This window comes from Mus musculus, chromosome 4 (assembly GCF_000001635.26).
Source record: "Mus musculus strain C57BL/6J chromosome 4, GRCm38.p6 C57BL/6J".
In the NCBI taxonomy this organism is placed as follows: Eukaryota; Metazoa; Chordata; class Mammalia; order Rodentia; family Muridae; genus Mus; species Mus musculus.
In genome coordinates this window covers 135,453,249-135,480,132 of record NC_000070.6, presented here as the reverse complement: position 1 = coordinate 135,480,132, position 26,884 = coordinate 135,453,249, and the positions used below count along the sequence as shown (strand labels likewise).

General features: G+C 49.1%; 1 protein-coding gene across 8 annotated transcripts in view; it reads left to right on the top strand.

Moving 5' to 3' along the window:
* The window catches only part of Nipal3 (NIPA-like domain containing 3), a 52,168-nt gene that overhangs the window by 14,840 nt on the left and 10,444 nt on the right, over nt 1-26,884 (top strand). For 4 of the 8 annotated variants that reach the window (XM_006539230.4, NM_001347220.1, NM_001361484.1 and 1 more), the window contains exons 4-11: nt 426-597; nt 2,641-2,700; nt 5,664-5,809; nt 8,152-8,248; nt 11,492-11,627; nt 13,198-13,286; nt 14,382-14,445; nt 16,253-16,347. In XM_006539230.4, the coding sequence (XP_006539293.1) occupies nt 426-597; nt 2,641-2,700; nt 5,664-5,809; nt 8,152-8,248; nt 11,492-11,627; nt 13,198-13,286; nt 14,382-14,445; nt 16,253-16,347 (859 nt within the window). Of the gene's footprint in view, nt 1-425; nt 598-2,640; nt 2,701-5,663; nt 5,810-8,151; nt 8,249-11,491; nt 11,628-13,197; nt 13,287-14,381; nt 14,446-16,252; nt 16,348-23,763; nt 25,261-26,884 lie in introns of all 8 variants that reach the window. The other 4 variants (XM_030253854.1, XM_006539231.1, XR_003955032.1 and 1 more) reach the window with 3 other exon arrangements.

The window sequence follows — 26,884 nt, the reverse complement described above, 5'->3', positions numbered from 1 at the left end:
TGAAATCTCAAGATCTCCTTGGGCTATGAGACAGGAGAGAAAGAGACAGAGACAGAGGCAGGAGAGAGAGACAGAAAGACAGAGAGACAGAGACAGAGACAGGAGAGATAGCTTACTAGGTAAAGTCCTTGCCTTACAGACATGAGGACCGCCCCCCCCCACTCACACACAAACTCACACACACATACACATGTATGTACACACCCACATACCTATGAACATGGACCCTGTACACATATGTGCATACATATCCACATACATGTGACTAAATCTCCATGTCAGGGTCCAACCCACATGTCCCCCAAATCCCACTCAGACCCACGTAAATGGTTTTTAAAGGTGGAGTGTCAGCTTGGATTCCTTCACCAGAGCCTTTCCTTTTCTCAAAACCTCCGGTCAAATTGCATTCCTTCTTGGCCTTGTAGAAATACTGCCACATCCGCCTAGCAGGCTCCAAGGACCCACGGGCCTACTTCAAGACCAAGACATGGTGGCTGGGGCTGCTCCTGCTGCTACTGGGGGAACTGGGCGTGTTCGCCTCCTACGCCTTTGCTCCACTGTCGCTCATCGTGCCCCTCAGTGCCGTCTCCGTGATAGGTAAGCCCCAACCTTCTCATCACCTAGAACCCATGCTCTGGGTGGCCCAAGTGCCACCATGAACGAGGCTCAGAGCACTCACATTAAAAAACTATTCTCCGGGCCAGCCATTGCAGTGCCCACCTTTAATCCCAGCACTTGGGAGGCAGAGACAGGTAGGTCTTTGTGAGTTTGAGGTCAGCCTGACTGTCTCCTGCTCACAGGATAGCAAAGAATCTTGGTGTTTTAGTTCTCCTTAAATGGGGCTGTGTATGACACATGGTGGTAACTGCCCCTCCTGGGCTCAGGGAAGACATCATTAATCAATTACAGCTCTCCTTCTAGCCAGCCTAGCTGGGAGCTCAGAATTCTCTGCTCTGTAGGCAGTCACTACCAATGATAAGAAATTAGCAAAGTGGGCAATTCAATTGGATTTCCAAATTGCTATTAGAAGAGCCTCCCTTTTTTTTTTTTTTTTTTTTTTTTTGGTTTGGGTTTTTTGTTTGTTTGGTTTGGTTTTTCGAGACAGGGTTTCTCTGAGTAGCCCTGGCTGTCCTGGAACTCACTCTGTAGACCAGACTGGCCTCAAACTCAGAAATCCACCTGCCTCTGCCTCCCAAGTGCTGGGATTAAAGGCGTGCGCCACCTCCGCCCAGCCCAGTGTCTTTTTCTAAGGTGCTTTGAATGTCTCTAATTAAGGCAAGTCCTTTGGCAATCCCCACCTTCCTTGGTGGTTCTCTGGATTGCTTCCTGCATTCAGGGCTCCACCCAGCCCCACTGATAGAATTACATCCTTGTCTCCCTTCTGCCCGCTGCTTGGGGTCTCCAAAGACCCCTCAGGGACTTCATTCACAGTGAGGCATAAGTGATCAGAGTCTTTGCTTTCAAATAAGTAACCAAATCCTTCAAACGTAGAGGCCAGAGATGAGGGCCTGGTTGGTACCAGGCCCTGGTTTTGAGCCCCATTGACAAGATAAATAGGTAAGTAGGGTAAATTGTGCCAAGATTGGGGGAGGGGGCGACAGTCAGCCACTGGATTTTAAGGTGTTCTTTGGGCTACAGAGACTACGCAGTGAGAAATAAATTTAATACAACGGCTCATCCGCTGGCCACCTGTGAGTTTTCTGTCACCGTTCAATAACAAGAATTGTTTCATATTGAGCATTTACTGTGTGATAAATGATTTGCAGTTATTATCCTATAAGTCAGAGAAGGAGTTTTCAGTAGGGTCTGTGGACTGTTCTGAGGTGGGAAGAGAAGTAGAGAGGAAGGTGGCCATGGGCGTAGTCAATAAGACTGGAGAGAAGGCCCCTTCTCTCAGAGTTTGCTGAGCTGCACGGTGTAGGCGCATCCGGTCAACAGCGACCTCCACCAGTGGCCTCCTGAGTGTGTGGCAGAATATGATGCAGCCGGACCCAGAACACGTTCTCTTAGAAGGCTGTCACTAGTGAGGTGACTTCCCCAGGGTCACCCAGCCGGCAGAGGCAAAGCTGACTTCCCCAAGGTCACCCAGCCAGCAGAGGCAGAGCTGGGCTAGTAATGAAGTCATTCACAGTGGCTGCCAGGCCTGCCCAGTACGATGATCACAGGAGCTTAAAGCTGTGACTCTGCAGTAGTCAGGGAGGGCCGAGCATCATGGGAGAGGGAGGATACAGTAGTAGAAGAAGAAAGGCTCTGGCCCCCACGATCCTGATTTCAAATCTTGCCTTTTCATACCAGCTTCACCCCTTTTGCCTCAGTATCCCCATTTACCAAAGAAGACTTAACAGTGGTGCCCACCTCTCAGGGTGAGCATGTCCAAAGTCACACATGTAAGTTACCTCTCGCGACAGTGGGCCCTCTCGGCCCAGGGCCCTGGCTTATGAGAGATGCCACAGAAGGCTCTAGAAGGTCCCCACTCCCAGATGGAGAGTCTGAGGCTGAAGGAGAGCAAGCTCTAAAGGTCTCTGGGGAGCATGCGGAACATGTGTAAGAGGCTGTGTGGAAATGAGCCACGGGGAGAGTGTAGGTAAGAGGCGCCCTCTGCCTGGCAACAGCCTCACGCCTCTGTTTGGCTTTTTCCAGCAAGCGCCATCATCGGAATCATATTCATCAAGGAAAAATGGAAACCTAAGGACTTTGTGAGTAAGTCTCTGATGGAGCCCCTCCCCTCCCCCTTCCACCTCCTCCATCCCCACCCCCGCCATGGAAAGATGCTCTGATACCTGCTCCCCTCTGGGTTCCATACTCCTGGGATGTTAACATTAAATAACCCAAGCCCAGCTACCCATCAGAATTGTCTGTGGCCCAGTAGAAAATTACCCTTCCTTCATTCCTGCAGTCTATACAGCTTGGGACTTTGTTGTTGGAGACTTAGAAAAACCCAGGGGCTGGAGAGATCGAGTTTTAAATCCACAAGAGTCAAACCTAGAAGCCAGAAACCTTTAGTTCATTACAGATAAGGCTGAGTTTGAGCTCGCAGCCCAGGAAACCTGATCATAGTCCCTCAAAATATCCCTCCGCTCAGTTAGACCTGGGCCTGGTCCCCAAGCCCCAAGGTATCATCTGGGTTTACAGAGTCAAGGTATTGACCCAGAAGTATTGTCTCAAACCATTTAGAAGGACAGAAGGGAGGAAAAAGATGGAAGTCCCATGTTTAATTTGTTTATAGATAATCCTGACCAACTGAGAAACATGGACTCCGTAGATCAAGGGGCTTTAGTGTCAATCGAGGTCCCTCCACTGGACACCAGTCACACTGTGTCATGGGGGTGTCAGTAGGGCCTGGAGCACTGCTCTCAGGAGACCGTAGTCTAACGTGAGTGCAGTGTGTGCTAGCCCACAGCTGGCCAAGTCTGAGCTGGACCTTCCCCATTGGAGTATGATAGGCCACCAGGGAAGAAACATAGGTCTCTTAGCCTCCACTCTGTCCTGGGTCCCATTGATGGTCCCCAGGAGGCCTCAGGGCAGACTAACAATAGCCCTAAAGGTGATCCTTAAGAGCAGGTTAAATAGAGGTTGGAAAGGGACAAAGTCCCTCTTAAAAGTTACCCTTTGTTTGCTTTAGGAGTTTTATTTCCTTCTTAGCTTGCCCACAGAGGGATTCTAGGTTGGAACTTCCCTCTCAAATGCACATAAGAACCACCGTGCAGGGGCTTGGGCTCAGTGGGAGAGCTTGCCCAGTGCTCAAGGTTCTGGTTCCACTCCCAGTACTGGAAAACCTAAAGGTGAACTTAGTCCCCACCCGCCCCCAGAATGGCTACAAGACATTAAGAGTATACCATAAGAGTAACCAAGAACACAAACAGAACCCTTACACTGGGGTTCTCAACCTGTGGGGTCAAATGACCTTTTCACAGAGGTCACATATCAGTTAGCCTGCATGTCAGTTGTTTACAGCACAATTCATAACAATAGCAATATTACAATATGAAGTAGCAATGAAATAACTTTATGGTTGGGGCATAGTCTATACAACCCAAGGCTGCAGACAGGGCCCAGCAGAACAGTCGCTGTCACATGGCCCACTGCTAGGCAGGCAAGAGTGAATGAACCCAGTTGGCACAGGACACAGATGGGCCTCACAAACACCTGCTGAGTGACCCAAAGAGACCCCACAGGTCCATGTCTACCGAAAGCCAAAACAGCCAGGCAGTGATGGCGCATGCCTTTAATCCCAGCACTTGGGAGGCACAGGCAGGCAGATTTCTGAGTTTGAGGCCAGCCTGGTCTACAGAGTGAGTTCCAGGAAAACCAGGGCTATACAGAGAAACCCTGTCTCGAAAAAAAAAAAAAAAAAAAACCAAAACACCAAAAACAACAACAACAAAAAGCCAAAGCAGTTGACACCCTCAGTGTCACTCAAACCTCAGTGAGCAGTGTCACTGCTCAGGGGCCATGCTACCCTGTGGCAGGCTGTGGGAACTGGGACACTCCTGATGTCTCCTTTCCTGACTTGGGTGCTGGGGATATGGGTGTGGTACCCCTGCTCACTTCAAGACTCCCTCTAGCACTTCCTGTGTGAATGAGCACATGCGACCTTCATCAGAGTTTTGTTAAGGTTTGGTTTGGTTTTTGGTTTGGGTTTAGTTGGTTGGTTAGTTAGTTTTCCATGACAGTTTTTTTTTATTTTTTCCTGTATAGCCCTGGCTGTCCTGGAACTCACTCTGTAGACCAGGCTGGTCTCGAACTCAGAGATCCTCCTTCCTCTGCCTCCCAAGTGCTGGAATTAAAGGTGTGTGCCACACAGCTGGTTTAGTTAAGGTTTTTAGAATGGCATTTAAGGGAATGAATGTGCACAAAGTTCATGATGCGCATGTGTGAAGAGGCTCTGATGTACCTCCCCCAATAGCATTATAAAAACGCTCCAGGCATGATATCACATATCTGTGACTTCACAAAGGCAGCATACAAATACACACACATTCACATAAATAAAAATAAATCTTAAAATAACGGGCTGGAGGGATGGCTCAGTGGTTAAGAGCACTGGCTGCTCTTGCAGAGGACCTGGGGTTGGTTTTAAGCACCCATGTGACAGCTCACAACCATCTGTAACTCTGTATAGGCAAAACACACACACAAAATAAAGTTTTAAAAGTTTTTGTAAAATGATTCAAATCAAGTAAGAGAACAATCTGTAAAACACACATACATTAAGGGGACCTGGACAAAATGCTCAGTGGTTAAGAGCACTTGGTGTTCTTGCAGAGGACCTGGATTCAATCCCTGGCACCCACATGGTGGATCACAACTGTCTATAACTCCAGTTCCAGGGGATCTAATTCCCTCTCATCTCTGAAGGCACCAGGACTCATTAGTGCTGCTTACAGCCCTGCTGTCTTATAGAACCACAAGCCCCACCCACAGTGGGCTAGGCCCTCCCCATCAATCTGCAATTAAGAAAATGCCTACAAGTCTGCCAACAGACAGATCCTACTGAGGCATTTCTCAATTGAGGTTCCCCCACTTCAGATGACTCTAGCTTGTGTCAAGTTGACCTAAAAGTAGCCAGCACACAGGCAAAAACTGCCCTGACTTGCTAAGACCTCTCCGATGCACCTGAGCCATGCCCGAGGCTCTGACCAATTCTCCCTGCTTCCGCACAGGACGCTATGTCTTGTCCTTTGTTGGCTGCGGCTTGGCCATCGTGGGCACCTACCTGCTAGTGACATTTGCACCCAACAGTCATGAGAAGATGACAGGCGAGAACATCGCCAGGCACCTTGTGAGCTGGCCGTTTCTCCTGTACATGGTAAGTGACGGTGACATCCTTTTGCTTGGACAGGAGTCAGGTCCCAGCGGTTGGTCCCCGGGAGGGGACCAGCGGTTGGGATCACCGAGGCACGGTGTGACCACTGAGCTTACAAGGACATGCTTGGTTCCCATGGCATGCTGGTGCCACGTCTGCCAGCCTTGGGTATTCAGAAGGCTGTGAAGGTGTATGTACAACCTGTATCTGTGAAGGGCAGGGAGCAGAACAGAAATTCTGGGTAGTTGTCTCTGGGAGATGAAATTATGATTATGATGTATGTTTTAGTTCTGCTTTGTCTTTCTAGATCCAAAGTTTTGCCAACGTGCACTAATTTTATCTTTTTTTTTTTTTTTTGGTGGTACTAGACATGAATCCTAGGGATTCACATACGCTAGGCAGGTTTTCCTGGTGAGCTATACCCCTGGCCCACTTTGTTACTTCTTACATTTTAAACCAGGAGCTTACTAAGTTGCCCAGGCTACCCTTAAACTCGCTGTGTATCCCAGGCTGGCCCTTAGGTCTTGTTCCACCTGCCTCACTGGTGAGGCACAAAGAGTTATTTTAGGCAACAGGTAAGAACTGAGGAGTTACACACACACACACACACACACACACACACACACACACACACACGCAGCCTTGGGAATGTTACTGTGTCAGTCTGCGTCGTCTGTGTATACCTGATTGGGTATTTACCAGTAATCATGTGGAATCCTGCATGACTCCTCCCTAACACGAGGCTAGCTTGCAGACTGACAAAGACCCTCGACAGCTAGGTAAGACACAGCCACTGGAACTGAGAGAGGACCCTGCAGACATGGAAGACCTGGAGTTAATGGCCTCCAGTTAAAATCTCTCACCTTGGAATACTTGTTTGCCGGTGTTCTCCCGTCAGTTTTAGGAATAAGTAGACTTTAGTATGGGTTTGGGGCTGGCAAGGGAGCTGAGCCATTGTTACAGTTTGCTGCCTTATCATTGCTGGGTGCTGGGTTTGACTCCAGACCTTAGAGGAGATACAGCCAGGCATCTAGGCCCTGAAGGGGGTTAGAAAGGGCAGGAGGCTGACGATAGGCAGGTAGGCCTTCTCAAACGCAAGCTTTGAATCAGCTACTAGGAAGTTTCTGTTGCTGAAGCAGCTTGGCCATGTGAGGCTTTAGGCTTCCAGCCCCATACAGCATGGTCACTAGGAAAGAATACGGACCCTTAGACAAGTTGCCCAGGTTCAAGTCATTGGCCAGGTGGGACGTAATGCTCCCCACCTCATAATACTATGTTGGTGTAAGGAGTTTGCATAGTAGCCATGCCAAGCCTGGTGTCTCGCCTGTGGGGAGAGTTCACCCAGCATAGCACTGCCTGGTGCTCTGTAAATGGAGTTACCTCTGCTGTGCAGAGGATGCCCCAGAGGTTTGGGGACGTTTAGACTTCCCCATGGTCCCATAAGCAATTTAGAGACAGATGCAATGACCGCCTGACTCTCCCAGTCTCACTCAGTCTCACCACATAGCCCAGGCTAGCCTGCAACTCAAAATCCTCCCAAGTCCCAGCGATGGGACATGGGCCACCAGCCTCCCAAGTCCCAGGGATGGGGCATGGGCCACCACGCCCAGCTGTTGCCTTCCTCTGTCTACTTTGGGAGCTGTGCCTAGCTGAGGCTTGGTGACACAGAATGTACACTTGTTACTTGACCACATGGCTCCTGGAGTGAGTGTCTCATTCTGGGGTAGCATTTTGCTTTTTTTGTTGGTTTGGTATGATTTTTTTTTTTTTTTTTTTTTTTTTTTTGGTTTTTCAATGGTTTGATTTTTTTTGGTGCTAGATATAGAGCCCAGGGCCTGTCCTAAAAAGTCCCTAAAAAGTGCTCTGCGGGCTGGTGAGATGGCTCAGCAGATAGGAGCACTTGACTGCTCTTCCGAAGGTCCTGAGTTCAAATCCCACAACCACATGGTGGCTCACAACCACCCATAATGAGATCTGATGCCCTCTTCTGGCACATCTGAAGACAGCTACAGTGTACTTATGTATACTAATAAATAAATCTTAAAAAAAAAAAAAAAGAAAAGAAAAAAGAAAAAAAAGTGCTCTGCCTTTTGTCTGCCCAAAACCGCTTTTTACTTTCTTATTCTGAGACCTAAGTTACCCAGGCCAGCCTTGAACTCACCATGCAGTCCTGGCCAGTCTTGAACTCTCAACCCTCCTACCACACCCTCCATCCTAAGTGAGCCACTGGGCCCAACAGATGCCTTCTTTCCCTACTCAGCCACACACACTCGGGGCTTGGTTGGGCCAGGGGACACACACTGAATTCCCTACTAAAAGCTTGGTGATCACTGATGTCCCCACAGCTGGTGGCGATCGTCCTGTTCTGCCTGCTGCTCTACTTCTACAAGGAGAGGAACGCCAACAGCATCGTTGTGATTCTCCTCCTGGTGGCCCTGCTTGGTAAGCAGTGTCTGGACCATGGGGATCATGGGGCTGCTGGGGCTTCTGGGGCTGTAGGCTCTGGCTACAGACAAGTGTCCAGAACTGAAGTCCAAAGTGGAGGACTCAGAGGGCTGTCTGTAGCAATATAGAAGTTAGCAGGCACGGTCAAGAGAGAGCCATGTGAGTGTGGGCAGTGACACAACAGGAAGAGGAAGGACCCAGGGTGAGATAGGTGAGGTCAGAGGTCACCTCAGAGCAACCCCTGTGCTGTCCAGCAGCACTCGCAGAGGGCAGGAATGGAGTCATAGCAGACAGATTTTCTTTACTTTAATGGGATGGATGGTGAGTGGGAAGGTGGCCCCCAGACTGAGGCATGGATGCTATGTCACCCGATGCCCGACAGAGCAGGACAGTGCCATTTCCTGTTAGCCCCCTGGCCATCTGGTGACTCTCCTTCACACAACACTACACAACAGACAATGAAAGTACACAAAGGTTGGGAGGAAGGCAAGCTGACACAGGCAGAGGTGCCCACATGTGTTCTTCCCCCAGTCCCACCTTGGGGACAGGGCCCCCAAACCACAAGAATATCTGTCACTGGCTGGCATTTTGTTTTGTTTTGTTTTGTTTTGTTTTTGTTTTTTTTTTATGACAGGGTTTCTCTGTATAGCCCTGGCTGTCCTGGAACTCACTCTGTAGACCAGCCTGGCCTTGAACTCAGAAATCTGCCTGCCTGTGCCTCCCAAGTGCTGGGATTAAAGGCATGTGCCACCACTGCCCAGCTGGTCTCCTTCTTAAAACAGCTTTATCGAAATAGATTTCCTATGCCACACGGTTCCTCTACTCAAGGTAAGCCTCTGTAGGGACTTTACTATAGCCACAGGCTTGCACACTCTAATCCTAGAACATTTTCACCCCCAAAATAAACCCTGGAATCAGTGCTGGTGGCTCCCATCTCCCCTCTTCTTAGCCCCAGGCAACCACTAGCCTTTCTTCTGTGTATAAATGCACCTTTGTGAATCTTATAAATTCTATAAATGCAGTAATGTGGTTCTTTGTGTGGAGATGGGGTCTCTGGTAGCCTAGGCTGACCTTGAAGTCCCTCTGTTGCCACCTTGAACTTCTGATCCTCCCACAGGCACCTCCTGAGTGCTGGGACCACAGCCCACCCCAGTTAGGCAGTGCTGGGGACTGAGCCCAGGGGCTATGTGCATGTTAGACAAGCCCCTTGCCAACTGAGATGCATCTTCAGCTGGTTTTGGTTTTTTTTAGATTTATTTTTATTATTTTATGTATATGTGTTTTGCCTGTGTGTACATCTGTGTACCACACTCATGCCTGGTGCCCAAGGAGGTGATGAGAGTCCATGTGAGTGCTGGGAATTGAACAGCAAGTTCTCTTAGCCACCGAGCCACCAAGCCACAGAGCCAACTCTCCAGCTGCTGCCTTTTTTCTTTTTTTTTTTTAAACAGCTGGCCTTGAACTCTCAATCTTCCTGCCTTGGCCTCCTAAATGCTGGGAGGACAGGTGCACCCCTGGCCTATGTGGCCTTTTTGTAACTGGCTTGTTTCAACAAACCATCTTTACGAGTGCGCATGGTGCAGCCTAAGACATTCCTGTCCCTTTTGACTTAAGTTTTGGTGGTTAGGACCAGAGTCATCAACATCTCTTCCCTCATGGTCCATCTGCTGCTTGGTAACATGGACAGCGTGGTGACGAATGCCTGTAGTGGCTGAGGGTCCCAGAAGGCACTGTGTGCTGTATGGTTGGCACAAGAAAGCCAATGAGGCAGCTGGCAGAAAGTGGAGAAAAAGCAGTTCAACACACACACATGCACACACACACACACTCACACACCCGTTGCTTCTCCTAACACCAGTTTGGCAGATGTGACACTTTGCAAGCTGAAGCCATTTTGAAGTCAGCAATGGGTCTCCATAGTATGGTGCTCACGATGGCCACGGGATGTGTAGGAGAAATCCCCATCTTCCTTCTAATTCGCATCCAGTTACATTTCTCGTGTGTGTTTTATATCACATAATATGCATGCATGCAATCATACAAGTACATTCTTACATAGCGATAATTTTGAAGCAAGTCAAGCTATGTTGGATGTTAATTTGCATATGCATAAGGCTATGTAAAACTAGAGACTTCTGGGAGTGAAGGAATGTGCAGAGGAGGCTGGGGAGTCAGTTCAGACAACACAGTGCTTGAGTTCCTGAGTTTGGATTCCCCCCTCCCCCCCCCCCAGTGAAAAGCCAGGCACAGGGAGTCCTGGCTCTAGGGAGGCAGAGGCAGGAGCATCGCTGGTACTCACTAGCCAGCCAGTCTAGCCAAAGCGATGAGCTCCAGGCTCAGTAAGGAACTCTGTCTCCAAAAGAGGGAGGGAGGGAGGGAGAGAGGGAGGGAGGAATGGAAGAAGGAAGGAAGGAAAGAAGGAAGGAAGGAGGGAAGGAAGGAGGGGGGGGAGGAGAAGCAACTGAAAAAAAAGGAAAAAAAAAAACAAAAACCACACCATGTGTGTATGATTGCTATAGAGGGCATCACATCCCCCAGATCTGGACTTACAGATGGTTGTGAGCCACCGTGTGGTTGCTGGGAATTGAACTCAGGTCCTCAAAGAAGAGCAGCAAGTGCTCTTAACCACTGAGCCATCTCTCCAGCACCTAACCAAAAAATAGATAGATAGATAGATAGATAGATAGATAGATAGATAGATAGATAGATAGAGTGGGGAGGGGTAGAGAGCAATGCACACCTTTAATCTCAGAACTTGGAAGGCAGGCAGATCTTTGTGTTCAAGGCAAGCTTGGTCTACAGAGTGAGTTCCTGGACAGTCAGGGCTACACAGAGAAACCCTGTCTCGACAAACAAACAAACAAAAAAGTACGTGTGACTGAGGGTTATGAAGTCCTAGTTCCTGAGTTCTTTCCCTACCTGTTTTTCTGAGAGTACCATCAAGTTGATGCTCGGGAAATTTGCATGTCCCCACTCCCTGCTGTGGAGTCTGGGGACAGAGACCTGAACTCGCAGCCCATTAAGGTAGAGTCAGGTGACATTTGGAAATAGCTGTGGGCACCTCCCTTCCCTTCCTGTGACTTGTCCTCCCAGACTTGGGAGCCACAGGCAAGGGAGACCTATTCAGTGGCTGCTTCATACCAGAGGAGCTCCATGGCCCTCCACCTCTGTCCCCAAGTCCATTCAGACTCCTTACATTCTCCTGGGCCTCCCACACCCTCGCTTGCTCTCTCTTCACAGGTTCCATGACAGTGGTGACGGTCAAGGCCGTGTCAGGGATGCTGGTGCTGTCCATCCAAGGCAACCTGCAGCTGGACTACCCCATCTTCTACGTGATGTTTGTGTGCATGGTGGCCACCGCCATCTATCAGGCCACGTACGTTGCGCTCCCTCCGCTCTGGGCCTAATTCTGTTCCGTTTTAAAGTTATAGGGGAGCCAGAACTTACAGGAAGGGGGTTTAGTCTCTGGGTGGAGATGAGTTCCAGGGAGCCCGAGGGGGTCGGGGGGCTGAGCTGCCCCTCCCCCTACCTCCTCACCCTGAGTGCACCTTCTGCCTCAAAGTATGAGCAGCAGCCTCACTCCCTGTCATATGCCCCGTGGGGACTTGAAAAAACCTTGTGGTCACCTAAGAGGCATGTTCTTGTCTGCTTGGAAGAACAAGTTGTCATTTCTCGTCCCCGAGAACTCTATCCCTGGTCCTCACAGGGAGAAGAGTGCACACTCCCTTCTCCCTCTGAGCCCGGGTGACATGAAGCTCTGTGATCCTGAGGCTTATGTCCCCTCCCCTCGGAGTCCTGCCAGTGGCACTCCATGAATAGTGTAGGTGACAGCCGAGAGTCAACCTAACGGTCTCAAGGCGGTGAGTGAGGCTGAGCAAGCCTGATAGTCAGGTTCCTAGCTCTGACCTGGCCTCAGCATCCACCAGCCACTTGACTTTGAGGGCCATAGCAGTAGCTGCTGCTAGTGGTGGTGACGCCCATCTTTCATTTTCCTGTGCTCACAGCATCTTCTTGGGGGACACAGAAATGGTGTTGTCTGTCCCAGGCTACAGATGAGGCAGAGGGAACTCGGAAGTGACAGGTTGAGAGCCAAACCCAGACATCAGGCTCCCAGGCTGGACTCTCTGCACCTGCTGCTCCAGTCTTAACTGGGTTTTTCTGGGACTCAGCTTCACTCTCTGAGACCCACGGGTCTGAAGTGGCCCACACGAGGTGTCCACACAGCATCAGCTTGGTCACTGCTGTTGTTTTTATTATGACTTTTAACCCTTCAATACCATTATTGCCCTCAGCTTCGTGCTTCGAGGTCAGGGTGATGCAGGCAACCAGGGGCTCCTGCCATCTCTCAGGAACTAATGGTCTCCCAATCAGGGCACGAAGCTCCTACTTCCCCCCCAGCACTCAGAGCCACTGTCCTTCTCCTGGACACACAGATGGTTAACCCAGTGGTTAGCGTTCATGTGGGCAGCCGTGCAGCGCCAACTGGACTGTCAACCGAGAGAGGACAGGATCGGTTCCCGCATGAAGGTGGTGTCTGTCACAGACACAGAGATTAGGAACAGTGCTAATTCCCCTTTGTCCCGTTTATTGCAGTAACCACTAAAATAATGTTTCTAATATTTAAAAAATAACAATGTTGGGCTGGATGCAACTGGTGTTGAGAGAGAGCCCTGGGATGTGTGGACCCAGGGGCAGCTCTGTTCTATGAGGTAGGGATCAAGGATGAGGAGAAGGGTGTGGCAATGGCCAGAGCCATACAGCCAGAGGCACACTACTGGCTGGCCTGTCTGTGGGCCAGGTATAGACCCCAGATCTTGGGATACACCCTACCCTGTAATAGGGAGAGACCATCCTTACAGACCTAGAAACCCCCGTGTCTTACCTTATACCCCCAAGTTTCTCTCTTTTTTCCCCTCCGCCCACTGACCCAAGTGCCTGTGTTGCAGGTTTCTGAGTGAAGCCTCCCAGATCTATGACTCCTCCTTGATTGCCAGCGTTGGCTACATCCTGTCCACAACAGCGGCCATCACAGCAGGTAAGAGCAGTCCTTTATTGGGGTCTGTCCCCTGCCTAGGGGTCGGAGGGGCTACCGCTCAGCTGATTCCGCGGTCTGGTTCCGCCCTGGGCTTCTGTGGAAGGTGTGGAATGTAGACATGGAGGCTTGCCATCCAGTAAACATATACCAACTGTAGGGCTCAGGGAATTCTCTGAGGCTCGGTTTTACACTCTAATAACACCTCCCTTCTAGAATTGCAATATGTACAATCCAAACAGCCCCTGGTCCTCCTGCTTGTGGGTCCGAGACTAGGGCTTCTTCAACAGTTTTGGCTGGGGCTGGGTTCTGTGGGTAGAGTGCTGGCCTTGTGCACACAAATCTCTGGGAGTCATCCCCTATGCTGCATTAACTAGGTCTGCCTGGGCCTGCCTGACAGCCAGCACTTGGGAGGCAGAAGCAGGAGAACGAGAAGTTTTAGGTCATCTAATAATGAGTTCGAGGCCAGCCTAGGCTACATTGAGACTGCCAAAAAACGGGACGGGGAAGAAGATGAAAGAAGAAACCACCCAACCAGGGATGGTGGCTTGAGCCTGTGGGAAGCTAAGGCAGGAAAATTATTGTGAACTGATCGGTTAATGATCGGAGATCCTATTGGAAGCATATATGAGAGCTTTGCTATTTGGAACAGTTTGTGTGTGTGTGTGTGTGTGTGTGTGTGTGTGTGTGTGTGTGTGTGTGTGTGTGTGTGTGTGTATTTTTGAGACAGGGTTTCTCTGTATAGCTTTGGCTGTCTTGGAACTCACTCTGTAGACCAGACTGGTCTTAAACTCAAAGATCCACTTGCCTCTGCCTCCCAAATACCGGGATTAAAGGCGTGCGCCACCACTGTACAGCTGGGACAGTTTTAATATTATACCAAAAGACTGTTGGTTGGTTTGTTTTCATAGGGAGATAGAAGAGCCTGAGAGGGCTGGCAGAGAAGACCATCTGCCTCCAAAAGTTTTAATCCTAATGTTTCTGGTCACTTCAGTGCCCTGTAGGGAAGAGTATATAGCCAGAGCCTAGCCAGGTGGGCACAGGGCAGATCCGGAAATGGTTACCTTACCGTCTTTTCTCTCCCTTGCTGCTGCCCAGGTGCGATCTTCTACCTGGACTTCCTTGGGGAGGAAGCTCTGCACATCTGTATGTTTGCACTGGGGTGAGTCTCACCCCATCTAACCAGGACTAGGGGGAGCCTCCCTCCAGGCCTTGACCCTGGCCCTTTGCTTCAGCCGTGGGCCTGGAGTTGGGAGAGCATCGAGCTGGAGGGGGCTGACCACCGGAGTGAGCAGCTTATCCCCCCCTCCAAGCCTTGCCTCCTTCTCTCTCCTGGTCCCTTCTAAAATCAGGTAAATCTAGCTTGTGGAGAGAGAAGTCTGGTGGTAGAGACTGTCGGGGATGGCGGAGCGTGAAGAGAAGAAGGAAGATGGGGCTGGGGCTCATTTGGTAGAGGTCTTCCCTGGCATCCCCAGCACTACAGAAAACCAGGCTTCGTGGCACACAATTGTAAACCCAGCACTCAGAAAGTAGAGGCAGGAGGATCAGAAATTCAAGGTCACCTTCAGCCGCGTAGAACATTCTAGATCAGTGATTCTCTACCTGTGGGTCACAACCCCTTTGGGGTTCAAAGGACCCTGACACAGGAGTCACATATCAGATATCCTACGTGTCAGGTATTTACATTATGCTTCACAACAGTAGCAAAACTACAGTTATGAAGTAGCAATGAAATAACTTTATGGTTGGAGGCCATCACAACCCGAGGAACCGTACTAAAGGGTCGCAGCCTTGGGAAGCTCGAGAGCCCTTACCTTAGGGAGAGAGAAATCTTTTGATCTTGACCTGGAAGGGGACGATACACACACAAGTTAATATAAACACACCGGCCATCTTTCTTGTTGGCACTCATACATTCCTGCATGTAAATCTCACCTTGATTTTGAGAAATGTCTCATTTATACAAACTGAAAAAAAACGAAAAATCAAGTGGAGAGGGACTGGGGGTTTCGGGGGGGGGGCACAGACCTTTGACCCCAGCCCTGGGGGTGGCAGGCAGATGGGGCAGAGGTAGATAAACCTGTGCGTTCCTGAACTACAGGACAAACCCCAGGCCAGAGAGAGCAACACTGGGAGCGTGACACACATTCTCTCTCTCTCTCTCTCTCTCTCTCTCTCTCTCTCATACACACACACACACACACACACACACACACACACACACACTCACACACACTCACAGAGGCAGAGGGGAGAACATCTGAAGGCAGTCCCGCTTCCAGCTCCTCCTGGGGGAGTTGGACTGAGAAGTACAGGGACTTTCCTATATTCATTCATTTTGCTAGACTTGTATACCGACTGCACTCCTAAAGTCATAAAGAATTTTTTTTTAGTTTCAAAAATACAGCTTTTAGGCTGGAGAGATGGCTCAGTGGTTAAGAGCACTGACTGCTCTTCCAGAGGTCCTGAGTTCAATTCCCAGCAACCACATGGTGGCTCACGACCATCTGTAATGGGATCTGATGCCCTCTTCTGGTGTCTGAAGACAGCTATGGTGTACTCATATACATAAAATAAATAAATAAAGCTTTAAAAAAAAAAAGGAAGGAAGGAAGGAAGGAAGGAAGGAAGGAAGGAAGAGAAAGGAAAGGAAAAATACAGCTTTCTAAAGAGCAAGCTTCTGAGAACGCTGGGTGAGAGCAGTGGATAAGCCATACACTGCAGATCGTGACTCTAGTCCACCCTGAACCCAGCTCGTGGGGACTGCAGATGCACATCCCCGCCCCGACACTCCTCCCCCCATGACTGTTACTACTCAGGGCGTCTGTTCCTTGTTGGTTGCTTTCAGTCCCCACCATCTCAGCCTTGCTTTTAGCCAGCCACCCTTTGCCACTCGCCCTTGAGTCCCCCTCCTCGTGGCTGCTCCTGGCCTCATTTCTCCTCTTCCTCTCCTGTCTCCTTTCTTTCAGGTGCCTCATCGCCTTCTTGGGCGTGTTCCTAATCACTCGAAACAGAAAGAAGGCCATTCCGTTCGAGCCCTATATTTCCATGGACGCCATGCCAGGTAACGATAAAACCCCCTGTATCCTGCCGGCTGCCCCTGTCCAAATGACCGCTGCTTGGTGTCGGAAATTAGACTGCCAGCGCTGGGCGAGGTGCAGAAAAGTGTGCTGTGGTGTGAGTTCTAGCCCTGTCCTTGTTGGTTTGCTTCTCTTTCAAGAGGAGGTGACAGCTGACGCATCTCAGTCAGCCTTGAGAACCCCTTGCCAGCTCCCTGGTCTGACACAGAGAGAGGCTCTTCTACAGAAAACCCCGATTCACACCGGGTGTGTTTCCAACCCACAGTACCAAGCTTCGAGCCTGTAGGGACAGAGTGCTCACAGCAGGGGAGAAAAATAAGAAGAAAAATAACATGGATGACTCCCAACACTATAAGGGCTCACACTGAGAACACAAGCTCAAAGAGAGGGAGAAGCGGGGGCTTGTGGTGAATCAGAAAAGCTCAGAGTCGGACAGTTAAAGACTAGAGCAGCCTGGGTTAGGTTGGCTGATGTAAATTCTGCCCACTAACCTTACCCCCTTGAACCCCAAACAGTCTTTATTTTAAATAGATTAAGATGACCCTCACTCTGCTATTGTTACTGGGGCCTCCCCGACAAGACAGCAATGCCTGAGGCTTGGTAAAAAGGGCTAGGAGTTGAACCACCCCAGAGAGGATTTCAGGGAACAGCGTCTGCTTTAATGCATGTGAGCGACTTATATGGTGGAAGCCTGTTGGCTGTGGTTGGTTAGCTAGCACCTTACTTCTGATTGGACAGTGAGAGCTCATACCACCAGGTCTGTATGGGAAAGCAGCGCATTAAAGAAGACATGGAGAATTCAGACTCCTCTGTGGGCCAGCTACCTGCTACTCACGCTACTTCAGAGATTTATTTACTTTATGTATATGAGTACGCAGTCCAGATGGTTGTGTGTTATTCGACGCGTTCTCACGACCGGCCAGGAAGAACACCACAGACCAGAATCTTCTGCGGCAAAGCTTTATTCTTACATCTTCAGGAAAAGAGAGCAAGAAGCAAGAGAGAGAGAAAACGAAAACCCCGTCCCTCTTAAGGAGCATTCTCCTTCGCCTCGGACGTGTCACTCCTTGATTGGCTGCAGCCCATCGGCCGAGTTGACGTCACGGGGAAGGCAGAGCACAAGTAGTCATAAGATACCCTTGGCACATGCGCAGATTATTTGTTTACCACTTAGAACACAGGATGTCAGCGCCATCTTGTAACGGCGAATGTGGGGGCGGCTCCCAACATCTCCCCCTTTTTCTTTTAATAAGAGCAAATAGGCCACCCATATTAATGAGAGTGGAGATAGAGGTCAAATCCCCAGTGTGTAGGTAAAGGAACCATGTACAGGATTAGCTCTTAGGCTTACAGGCTTTTACCCAGAGCAACCCTGACCTGCTCCCGTGTCGTTTTGCCTGGGGGAAGGGAACTAGGACACTGAACCTTCATGAAAGATGACATGTCTCCCTAGAATAGGCTCATATATGCCGCAGAGCCTTTCCATTGCAGTGCTTAGCCTTGCAACTCTCTCGGGCTGCTGAAGCACACTCACTCCATCCCGTGCAATGAGACTAGCCTCGTGGGATATAAGAGCTGAGTGGCCAGCGACCTATTGCCTAAGCATAGATAACCATATATCAGGGGGAGCTCCATGTTCTAGTCCTGCAAGCGCCTGGGCAATAACCACCTTGTCTCTCCTAGTTTGGGCCTTAAGCTTACAGACCAATCAAAGAAGCAACACTAATCCACAGCAAAGTGTATCTCCAAATAATATTAATCCCACCCAATTTTTTAAAGAAAGAAAATGCTGAGGAGATCCAATTGGGTAATCCTTTGGTCAGCGACAGGTCCAAGCGCGTGGAGTTGACCTGAATGATGGCAAGCCTCGAAGGGTCTGTTCAAATTCAGCCATCCAATTCTGTAACATATACTGAAAAAGACTTTTTGACAAATTAGCTGCCCTAGTAAATTTAACATACTGAATGGAAATAACACACAATCCCGGAAACTTTTGTTCACATCCCTGCTGAGTTATTTGTCATAATACATCTAGTTGTATCTGGACAAGATCTATGAGTTGATTAACCAGCATGAGACCTCTCTGTATCTTGACATTAGCTGAGGCCTGTTCATCTATGACTGTAGTCACTGAGGCTGACAAAGTGTTAATGGTGTCAGTCATCTGGACCTGTCCAGACAGAGCCAAGGCTGTCTGAATTAAGGCCAAACCCAGTTCCTAGTTAGTGGTAAAAAAGCAGGAGAATACTTGAGCATTATACATCACCGTCATTGGGAGTGGAAATGTCGACATTATCCCCCAACGCTGCTCTCTCTTTATTATTGACGCCCTGGACATCACCAAGACGAGGGACATTAGTATTCCCTTGGTCAGTCTGGATTTTTCGGGTGAGTCTTTCTGGTACCCAAAATGGGTTGTCTTCATTCTGTGGGAAAACACAGATAGCTCCCCTGGATCTTATCAAGATAGGATCCGGGCCATACCATTTATTATCAAGGACATTTTTCCATTTAACCATCTCATTGGGCCTATCTGGCTCTGAACAATGACGTTCAGCCGCAGTATGGCCATGAGCATCAATATTTAAAAAATTGAGTGTAAAGAGTGCCAAAGACACCGACACTCTTGGTGCTCGGGGTACAGTCTCCTCAAAAGTTCCCCTCTTCTGTTTTATAAGATAGGCTTTGAGGGTGCGATGCGCACGCTCAACAATACCCTGTCCTTGAGGGTTGTATGGAAGTCCAGTCAGGTGGGTCACGTCCATCTGACGGCAGAACTGTTGGAATTTTTGAGACGTATAAGCTGGTCCATTATCAGTCTTAAGGAGTCTGGGTTTCCCCCAAGCACTCCATGCCTCAAGACAATGTTGAATCACATGTGAGGCTTTTTCTCCAGTTAACGGAGAAGCAAACATGATGCCAGAACATGTGTCAATGGACACATGGAGATATTGAAGTTTTCCAAAGGAAGAAACATGTGTAACATCCATTTGCCAGACCTGTAGAGGTCGAATACCGCGTGGGTTAATTCCCACATGAGGAACTGGCAAGAACTCACAGCAGCTTTGACATTGAGTAACAATGTCACGGGCTTCTTTTCTTGTCAAGGAGAAACGACTGCGTAATGTTTCAGCCGTCACATGAAAATTGTTATGAAAATTTCTTGCAGCCTCTACCGGGGATGATAGGGCAGCAGCCACCACTTTAGTGGCCTTATCTGCCAAATCATTTCCCAGAGCCATGGGGCCAGGTAGGCCTGAATGGGCTCTAACATGAGTAATATAAACAGGAGATCTTCTAGATAACAAAACTAATTGTATCTGCTGAAAAATATTGGCAACTCTACTGGAAGGCTTAATCACTCCAGCCACTTCTAAAAGATTTACTGCATTTACCACATAACAGGAATCTGACACAATATTAAGGGGTTTTAAAAAGGTTTTTAAAACTTCTAAGACCACTAAACATTCTACCACTTGAGGTGAATTTTCATTATATTGTTTGGATACCACTTTACCATTAGCCACATAGGCACCTATGCCAGTTTTTGATCCATCAGTATATACCACAATCCCATTTTTAAGTGGGTTTCTTACTGTTATTTGTGGAAACACAACAGATTGATTTTGGGCAAACTGTAAGATTGGATGCTTTGGATAATGGTTATCTATTTTTCCTGAAAAGGAGGTAACTAAAACTGCCCAATCATTAGATGCGGCTGCCAAGGTTTGAACCTGTGCAGCGGTATAAGGTACAATTAAAAGATATGGACTTTGCCCAAAGTGGGTGATTGCTGCTTTTAGGCCTTTAAGGGCAAGCTGTGCAATTGCATCAGGATACCAATCTATTATTTTAGCTGGGGATACGTTTGGATGGATCCACAACAATGGCCCATTCTGCCACAAAACTGCAGTTGGCAATTGTGCTGTCTTAAAGACACACAAACTGAAAGGCTGCGAATCCTCAATACGTTGTAATTGTGCATTCTGTAAGGCTTTTTCCACCTTTTGTAAGGCCTGGTTAGCAGCTAGAGTAAGAGTCCTAGGGGAGGAGATATGAGGATCTCCTTCTAAAATACTAAACAAAGGCCTTAACTCAGCGGAAGGAATCTTTAAAAAGGGTCTGAGCCAATTAATATCTCCCAACAGCTTTTGAAAATCATTTAAGGTATGGAGGTGATCTCTTCTTATCTCTACCTTTTGGGGCACAATCTTATCTGGGGACACCACAGAGCCCAAGAATTGTCCTGTATCAGAAATTTGGACCTTTTCTGTGGCTATCTGTAAACCCCACTGACTTAAAGTTTTAAGTAGAAAAGGATATGCCTTTTGTAGCATGGTAAGGTCTTTATGGCACAGGAGGATGTCATCCATGTAAAGGAGCAAAATTAAAGAGGGGAACTGTTTCCTCACTGGCAAAAGAGCTTCTTGCACATAAAGTTGGCACATTGTAGGACTATTGGACATTCCCTGTGGTAAGACCTTCCATTGATACCTCTTATCAGGTTCCATGTGATTAATAGAGGGGATGGTAAAGGCAAATCTGGGCCTATCTCTTGGACACAAAGGTATAGAAAAGAAACAATCTTTAATATCTATAATAATTAAATTCCAGCCACGTGGTAAGGCGGAAAGTACAGGGAGACCCCTCTGTACTGGGCCAAATAAGTTCATTTGCTCATTAATGGCTCTGAGGTCATGGAGCAGTCTCCACTTTCCTGACTTTTTCTTAATTACAAAAATTGGAGTATTCCAAGGTGAGGTAGAGGGTTCAATATGGCCTAGTTTTAATTGTTCCTCTACCAGTTGAATCACAGCTTCTAGTTTTTCAGAGGATAGGTGCCATTGAGGAACCCACACTGGGTCCCCTGTTTTCCATGGTATGGGTCGTGCTGCCCCAATGGCCGCTATGGAAAACCCAGACCCTGTCTGTCTTGGTTTCCATTAGGTGAGATGGGCTCTATCCTTCCCTGTTCTTGATGTCCTAACCCTTTTCCTTCTTTATAACCCATCTTTGCCATGATATTTTTTGCTTTAGCTGAATACCCTCCTGATGGGGCGTTTTCATTGGACAAAATAAGGCCCAAATGCTGCATAATATCCCTTCCCCAGAGGTTAACCGGGAGTGGGAGCACATAAGGTATGAATTTCCCTTGCTGCCCTTCAGAGGATTCCCACGTCAAGGCAACGGAGCTTATAGTGGGACATGATTGATATCCTAGGCCCTGTAATGAATGAGATGACTCTGTGGTGGGCCATGCTTTGGGCCACCAATGTGTAGAAATTATACTTTTATCTGCTCCGGTATCAAGGATGCCTTCAAACTCTTTTCCATTAATCTTAAGGCGGAGCTTAGGTCTATCATTTAAAGATACAACCAAATAGGCAGAATCATTTCCTGAGGAGCCCATTTTCTTTATCTCAGGTCCTGCAGATTTCTCCCTGGTATTATCAGGGAGGAGCAGCAGCTGAGCTATCCTATCTCCTTTACTAATAGAAAAAACGCCTTTAGGGCTTGAGCACAGGACCTGTATTTCAGGGGAATGTTGACAATCCATAACTCCAGGGTGGACTACTAAGCCCTGCAAGGTGAGTGAACCTCGGCCGAGAATAAGGCCCATGGTTCCCGGGGGCAAGGATGGTATAGGCTCCACCGGCACCGGCTGAATACTCATTTGAGGCATTAATAGGAAGTCGGAGGCGGCACGCAGGTCCACCCTTGTGGGTCTTCCTGGGTCGTCTCTCTGACTGCTTCCTGGGTCCTGACAAACCGGTTCCCATATCTTTGAGGGCCCTGGGACCGAGGGCCCGATGACCCGTTTTTTGGCACATAAGCTGATTGACTATCAGGTGGGGGAAGAATTCTGCCCTTTATATCCCTCACAGAGCGACACTGGTCAGCTCTATGATAACCCTTGCCACACTTAGAGCAAAGAGTGAGAGTCCCTCCCTGTTTATCTGGAGCTCTGCAATCTTTCTTAAAATGCCCAGGCTTTCCGCAGTTAAAACATGTCCTCTGATCATTTCTGCCCATGGAGCGGTTTTGGGATTGAAGGATGGCAGCCGCTAAACCTGCATTGCTGAGGGGTCCCCCAAGCTCTCGACAGACCCTGAGCCAGTCTTGTAAGCCTTTGTTCTTTCTTGGGGCTATGGCCGCTCGGCACTCCTTTGTGGCTTGCTCGTAGATTAGCTGTTCTATGAGAGGCGCAGCTTGCTCTGACTCTCCAAAAATACGCTCTGCTGCCTCTGTCATTCTGGCCACAAAATCTGAGAAAGATTCCTGAGGTCCCTGGATTATCTTTGTTAACTGACCAGTGGTTTCACCTGCTCGAGAGAGCGCCTTCCAGGCCCTAATAGCCGTGGAAGAAATCTGGGCATAAGCTCCCCAATGGTAGTTTGTCTGATCAGCAGAATAAGCTCCCTGACCCGTTAACAAGTCAAAAGTCCAATCTCTCTGCTCTGGAGTCAAAGCAGCTGCGTTTGCTCGGGCCTGCGCCTGTGCAGCTTCGTGCCAAAGCGCTTTCCATTCCATATATTTGCCCATACTAGGGAGAGCGGCTTTTACAACCGTCTGCCAATCGGCAGGAGTTAGTGCCATGCCAGCGAGCCTGTCTAACTGCGCCAAGGTAAAATTAGCATTGGTTCCGTATTTACGAACCGACTCGGCAATTTCCTTAATCTGTACGTATTCTACCGGAGCGTGGACACGCCCACCCTCGGCTCCTTCAAAGACTGGAAATGCCTGTTGTATTTTCCTTTGTTCCTCTCGGGGAATGAATGAGTCTGCGCACTGCCTCTCTGCGCACTGCCTCTCTGCGCATTGCTGACGCACTACGGGCTGACGCACTACGCAGGGCGGGGACTCCGCATAGGGCGGGAGTGCACCTGGTAGCCGATTGCCCTGAGGCCAATTAGCAAACTGGCCTTCGCCAGCCGCTTTTGGCTTTTTTCTTGACCAATTAGCTGGCTGGTAATGGGCTGCTTCTTCCTCCCAGTCTGTTTCCTCAGAGGAGAATTCTTCACCTGCTTCAGAGCTACTAAGAGCTGGCTCCCCGAGCCCATCCAGCGATGAGCACAGGCTCCTTTTCCTAGAGACCTCCGCTTTCTTCTTTTCCCTTTTTCCTCTTTTTCTTCTAATCTCTCTCCAGGTATTCTTACCTGACCTAAACTTTTCCTCGGGTTCAAGACCCTTGGAAAGGCCTGTATACTTACCGTTTCTCCTTGTTCCTACTCTCTCTCTCCGCTTTACTTCTGATAGACTGTCCTGAATTTCCTCTAGAATTTTTAGCCCTGCCTTAAGCACTATATAACATGTGAAAAGGAACAAAAGGGCTCCTAACACTAGAAAAAGTTCAAGGCCAAACATACCTGGTAAAGCCATTTCTCACTTCCGTTCCCCAGCTGATGAGTTCTGAATTCGGCAGTTGAATCCTTCTCAACAGTCTGCTTTACGGGAACCTTTATCACCGTCGTTCCCCAGCTGATGAGTTCTGAATTCGGCAGTTGAATCCTTCTCAACAGTCTGTGTTACGGGAACCTTATAACCTTGATTCGCAGTTCTGGTTCTGGAATGAAGTATCCCTCCTGCGCCAGTCCGGAGTTTTTTCTCGTCCCGGAATTCGGCACCAATTGTTATTCGACGCGTTCTCACGACCGGCCAGGAAGAACACCACAGACCAGAATCTTCTGCGGCAAAGCTTTATTCTTACATCTTCAGGAAAAGAGAGCAAGAAGCAAGAGAGAGAGAAAACGAAAACCCCGTCCCTCTTAAGGAGCATTCTCCTTCGCCTCGGACGTGTCACTCCTTGATTGGCTGCAGCCCATCGGCCGAGTTGACGTCACGGGGAAGGCAGAGCACAAGTAGTCATAAGATACCCTTGGCACATGCGCAGATTATTTGTTTACCACTTAGAACACAGGATGTCAGCGCCATCTTGTAACGGCGAATGTGGGGGCGGCTCCCAACAGTTGTGAGCCTTCATGTGGTTGTTGGGAATTGAATTTAGGACCTCTGCTCACTCCAGTAGGACCCGCTTGCTTCAGAAGAGGGCGTTAGATCTTATTACGGGTGGTTGTGAGCCACCATGTGGTTGCTGGGATTTGAACTCAGGACCTCTGGAAGAGCAGTCCGTGCTCTTACCCGCTGAGCCATCTCTCCAGCCCCGCTACTTGAGAATTCAGTGTTCTGACTTTCAGGGGCACAGTGTGCCGTGCTTCTTATTTAGAAGTGCAGTGTGCCAAGTAGGTTGGCCGCCAGGTCATGCCTGCTGTCTCTCCTACATTGCTCCACAACACAACCGCGCATTCTTCAGTTATGTAATCTGTGAAGAAAGCATGAGTGCATATGTCAGCCACATAAGGTACCGCCTAGTCAAGGGCAGTGCTTAAATGTCCTCAGTGCCATGCACCTGCAATCCCAGCATTTGAGAGGCCGAGGCAGGAGGATTGTGAGTTCGAGACCAGCCTGGGCACCATAGCAACAGGACCCAGGTTTGAGGCTTTGATGCCATGACCCAAGTGTGTTCTCAGGACTGGCTGATGTGCTCCTGTGCCGAGTGGCCCCAGCTGCATTCGCTTACTGGTTTGTTTGTTTGTTTGTTTTTATCTTGCTCCGTGAAAGCTGCCATCTGCCCTGCTTGCTGTGGCCAGCCTGCCTGAGCAGGACTAGAGAACCCCAAGTCAGCATTTTCTTTTGACCCAACTCAGCCACACGTGGATAAACGCAGAGTGGCTGAGTCGGGCCCTGAGGTCTCTCCTGGCAGTTGAGGGCTCGGGCTGTGAGTGCGTGGACTGTGTTAACGTCGAACCTGGCTGCTCAGACGCCTTTTCTGCTTATTTCCTTGTTTCTCGGCTGTGTTCCGGATAGATGAGGGCGCTGGATAGCTGAATCCCAGATAGGTGAGGTGTCAACTCCGTGTGTGCGAGTATGTGTATGTCCCCTGTGTGTCCGTGTGTTTATAAACTGTGTGTCTGTCCATACACATGTTCCTCTGTACATACATACAGATGTATTTTTCCATGGGAAGTAGGGGGGTGAGATCAGATGATCCTAGACACCAGGATTGTGTGGCCAGTTTGGGGGTGTGGCTCTTGGACCTCATGACCATTGGGGAATGAGGCGTTGAAGAGAGGAGACCCTGTCCTGTTGGCTGCTGAGACAACCGTGCTGGACACACAGAGTTCACATGGCCTGGCTCCGATTCAGACGCTGCCACCTTCCCACTGTCCGGTGTTGAGGCCTCTTACCCTCATGCATTGGAGAACTCCTTAGTTGTGGGTTGTGGGCCACATGTGTCAAGGATTCTGACACAGTGCCTGGGAGGTGGTAGATGCCTGGTTAACTTTGCCTTTGCTTCCATTTTGCTTTAAAAAACTTTGAAGTTTTGGGGCTAGGTAGATGGCAAGGTACATAAAATGCTTGCTATATACACACACACACACACACACACACACACACACAGAGAGAGAGACTCTTATGGAATGGTGGGATAAGGCAGGAGGTACTGACACAGTTCACAGCTATGCAGTACTTTATAATCATGTACACTAGCTCTCCCCTGAGCAGCAGACTCCTTTGCCTGCCCCACCACACCCGGGAGCCCAAAACCATAGACGTTTGTTTTTCTGTTTGCTTGTTTGTTTGTTTGTTTGTTTGTTTGAGACAGGGCCTTCTGTAGCCCAGGCTGGCTCTGAACTCTCTCTATATGACTGAGGATGGCCTTGAACTTTTGAACCTCCTGCTTCTACCTCCCCAGTGCTAGGATTACAGGTGTGTGCCTTCGTGCCCAATTGTATGAGATGCTTGGGATTCAGCCTAAGGCTTCGTGCGTGCTCGGCAGGCAAGTAAGCAAGCAAGCAAGCAAAGCACGCGGCTGATGGAGCTGCAGTCCCGGCCTGGGCCGTACACTCTCGAAGTGGCCCTGGAAATAAGCATCCATTGAATCTGTGTCACGTGGAAGGCACAGGCCTTCCCCAGCTGGCATTCAAAGCTGCAGGCTCTGGTGCTAAGTCCCAGCTGCTCTTTAGCCCTATGTAGGCGGGCTACTCTGCCTCTTAGAACCTGTTTTATTATCCAGGAAATGAGGGTAGTAGTTTTTCTCTGCCCTAGCGTTGTTTAATGATTAAGTTAGGTCTATAGGGAGACAGTATACCACTGCAGTTAAGATCGTGGGCTTTAGAGTTTAAACACCCTTGTGTTAAACCCTGTCCCTGCCTCTTAACAGCTCCCAAGCTTCTCTGGGAACTTGCCTCCAGCTGTGTCTAGTCCTCCTCCACGGCCTTAAGGATCGGATGGGACAAAATTGGGTGAATGTCTGAAATAGGATATTTTGCTGTCTAAATCCCAGCACACCTCGGCCTATCTTGGTCTGCAGCAGTGTTAGCCTGGGGCAGAGGGTGTGTCAGGAAGTGAGAGGACAATTGTTACATCCTTCACTGGAGACACTTGGCATTTAGTTAGGAAAGGTGTTGGCCCCCAAGTGATCAGACGCCCTGCCTGGAAGGGTTGTAGAAGACTGTTACA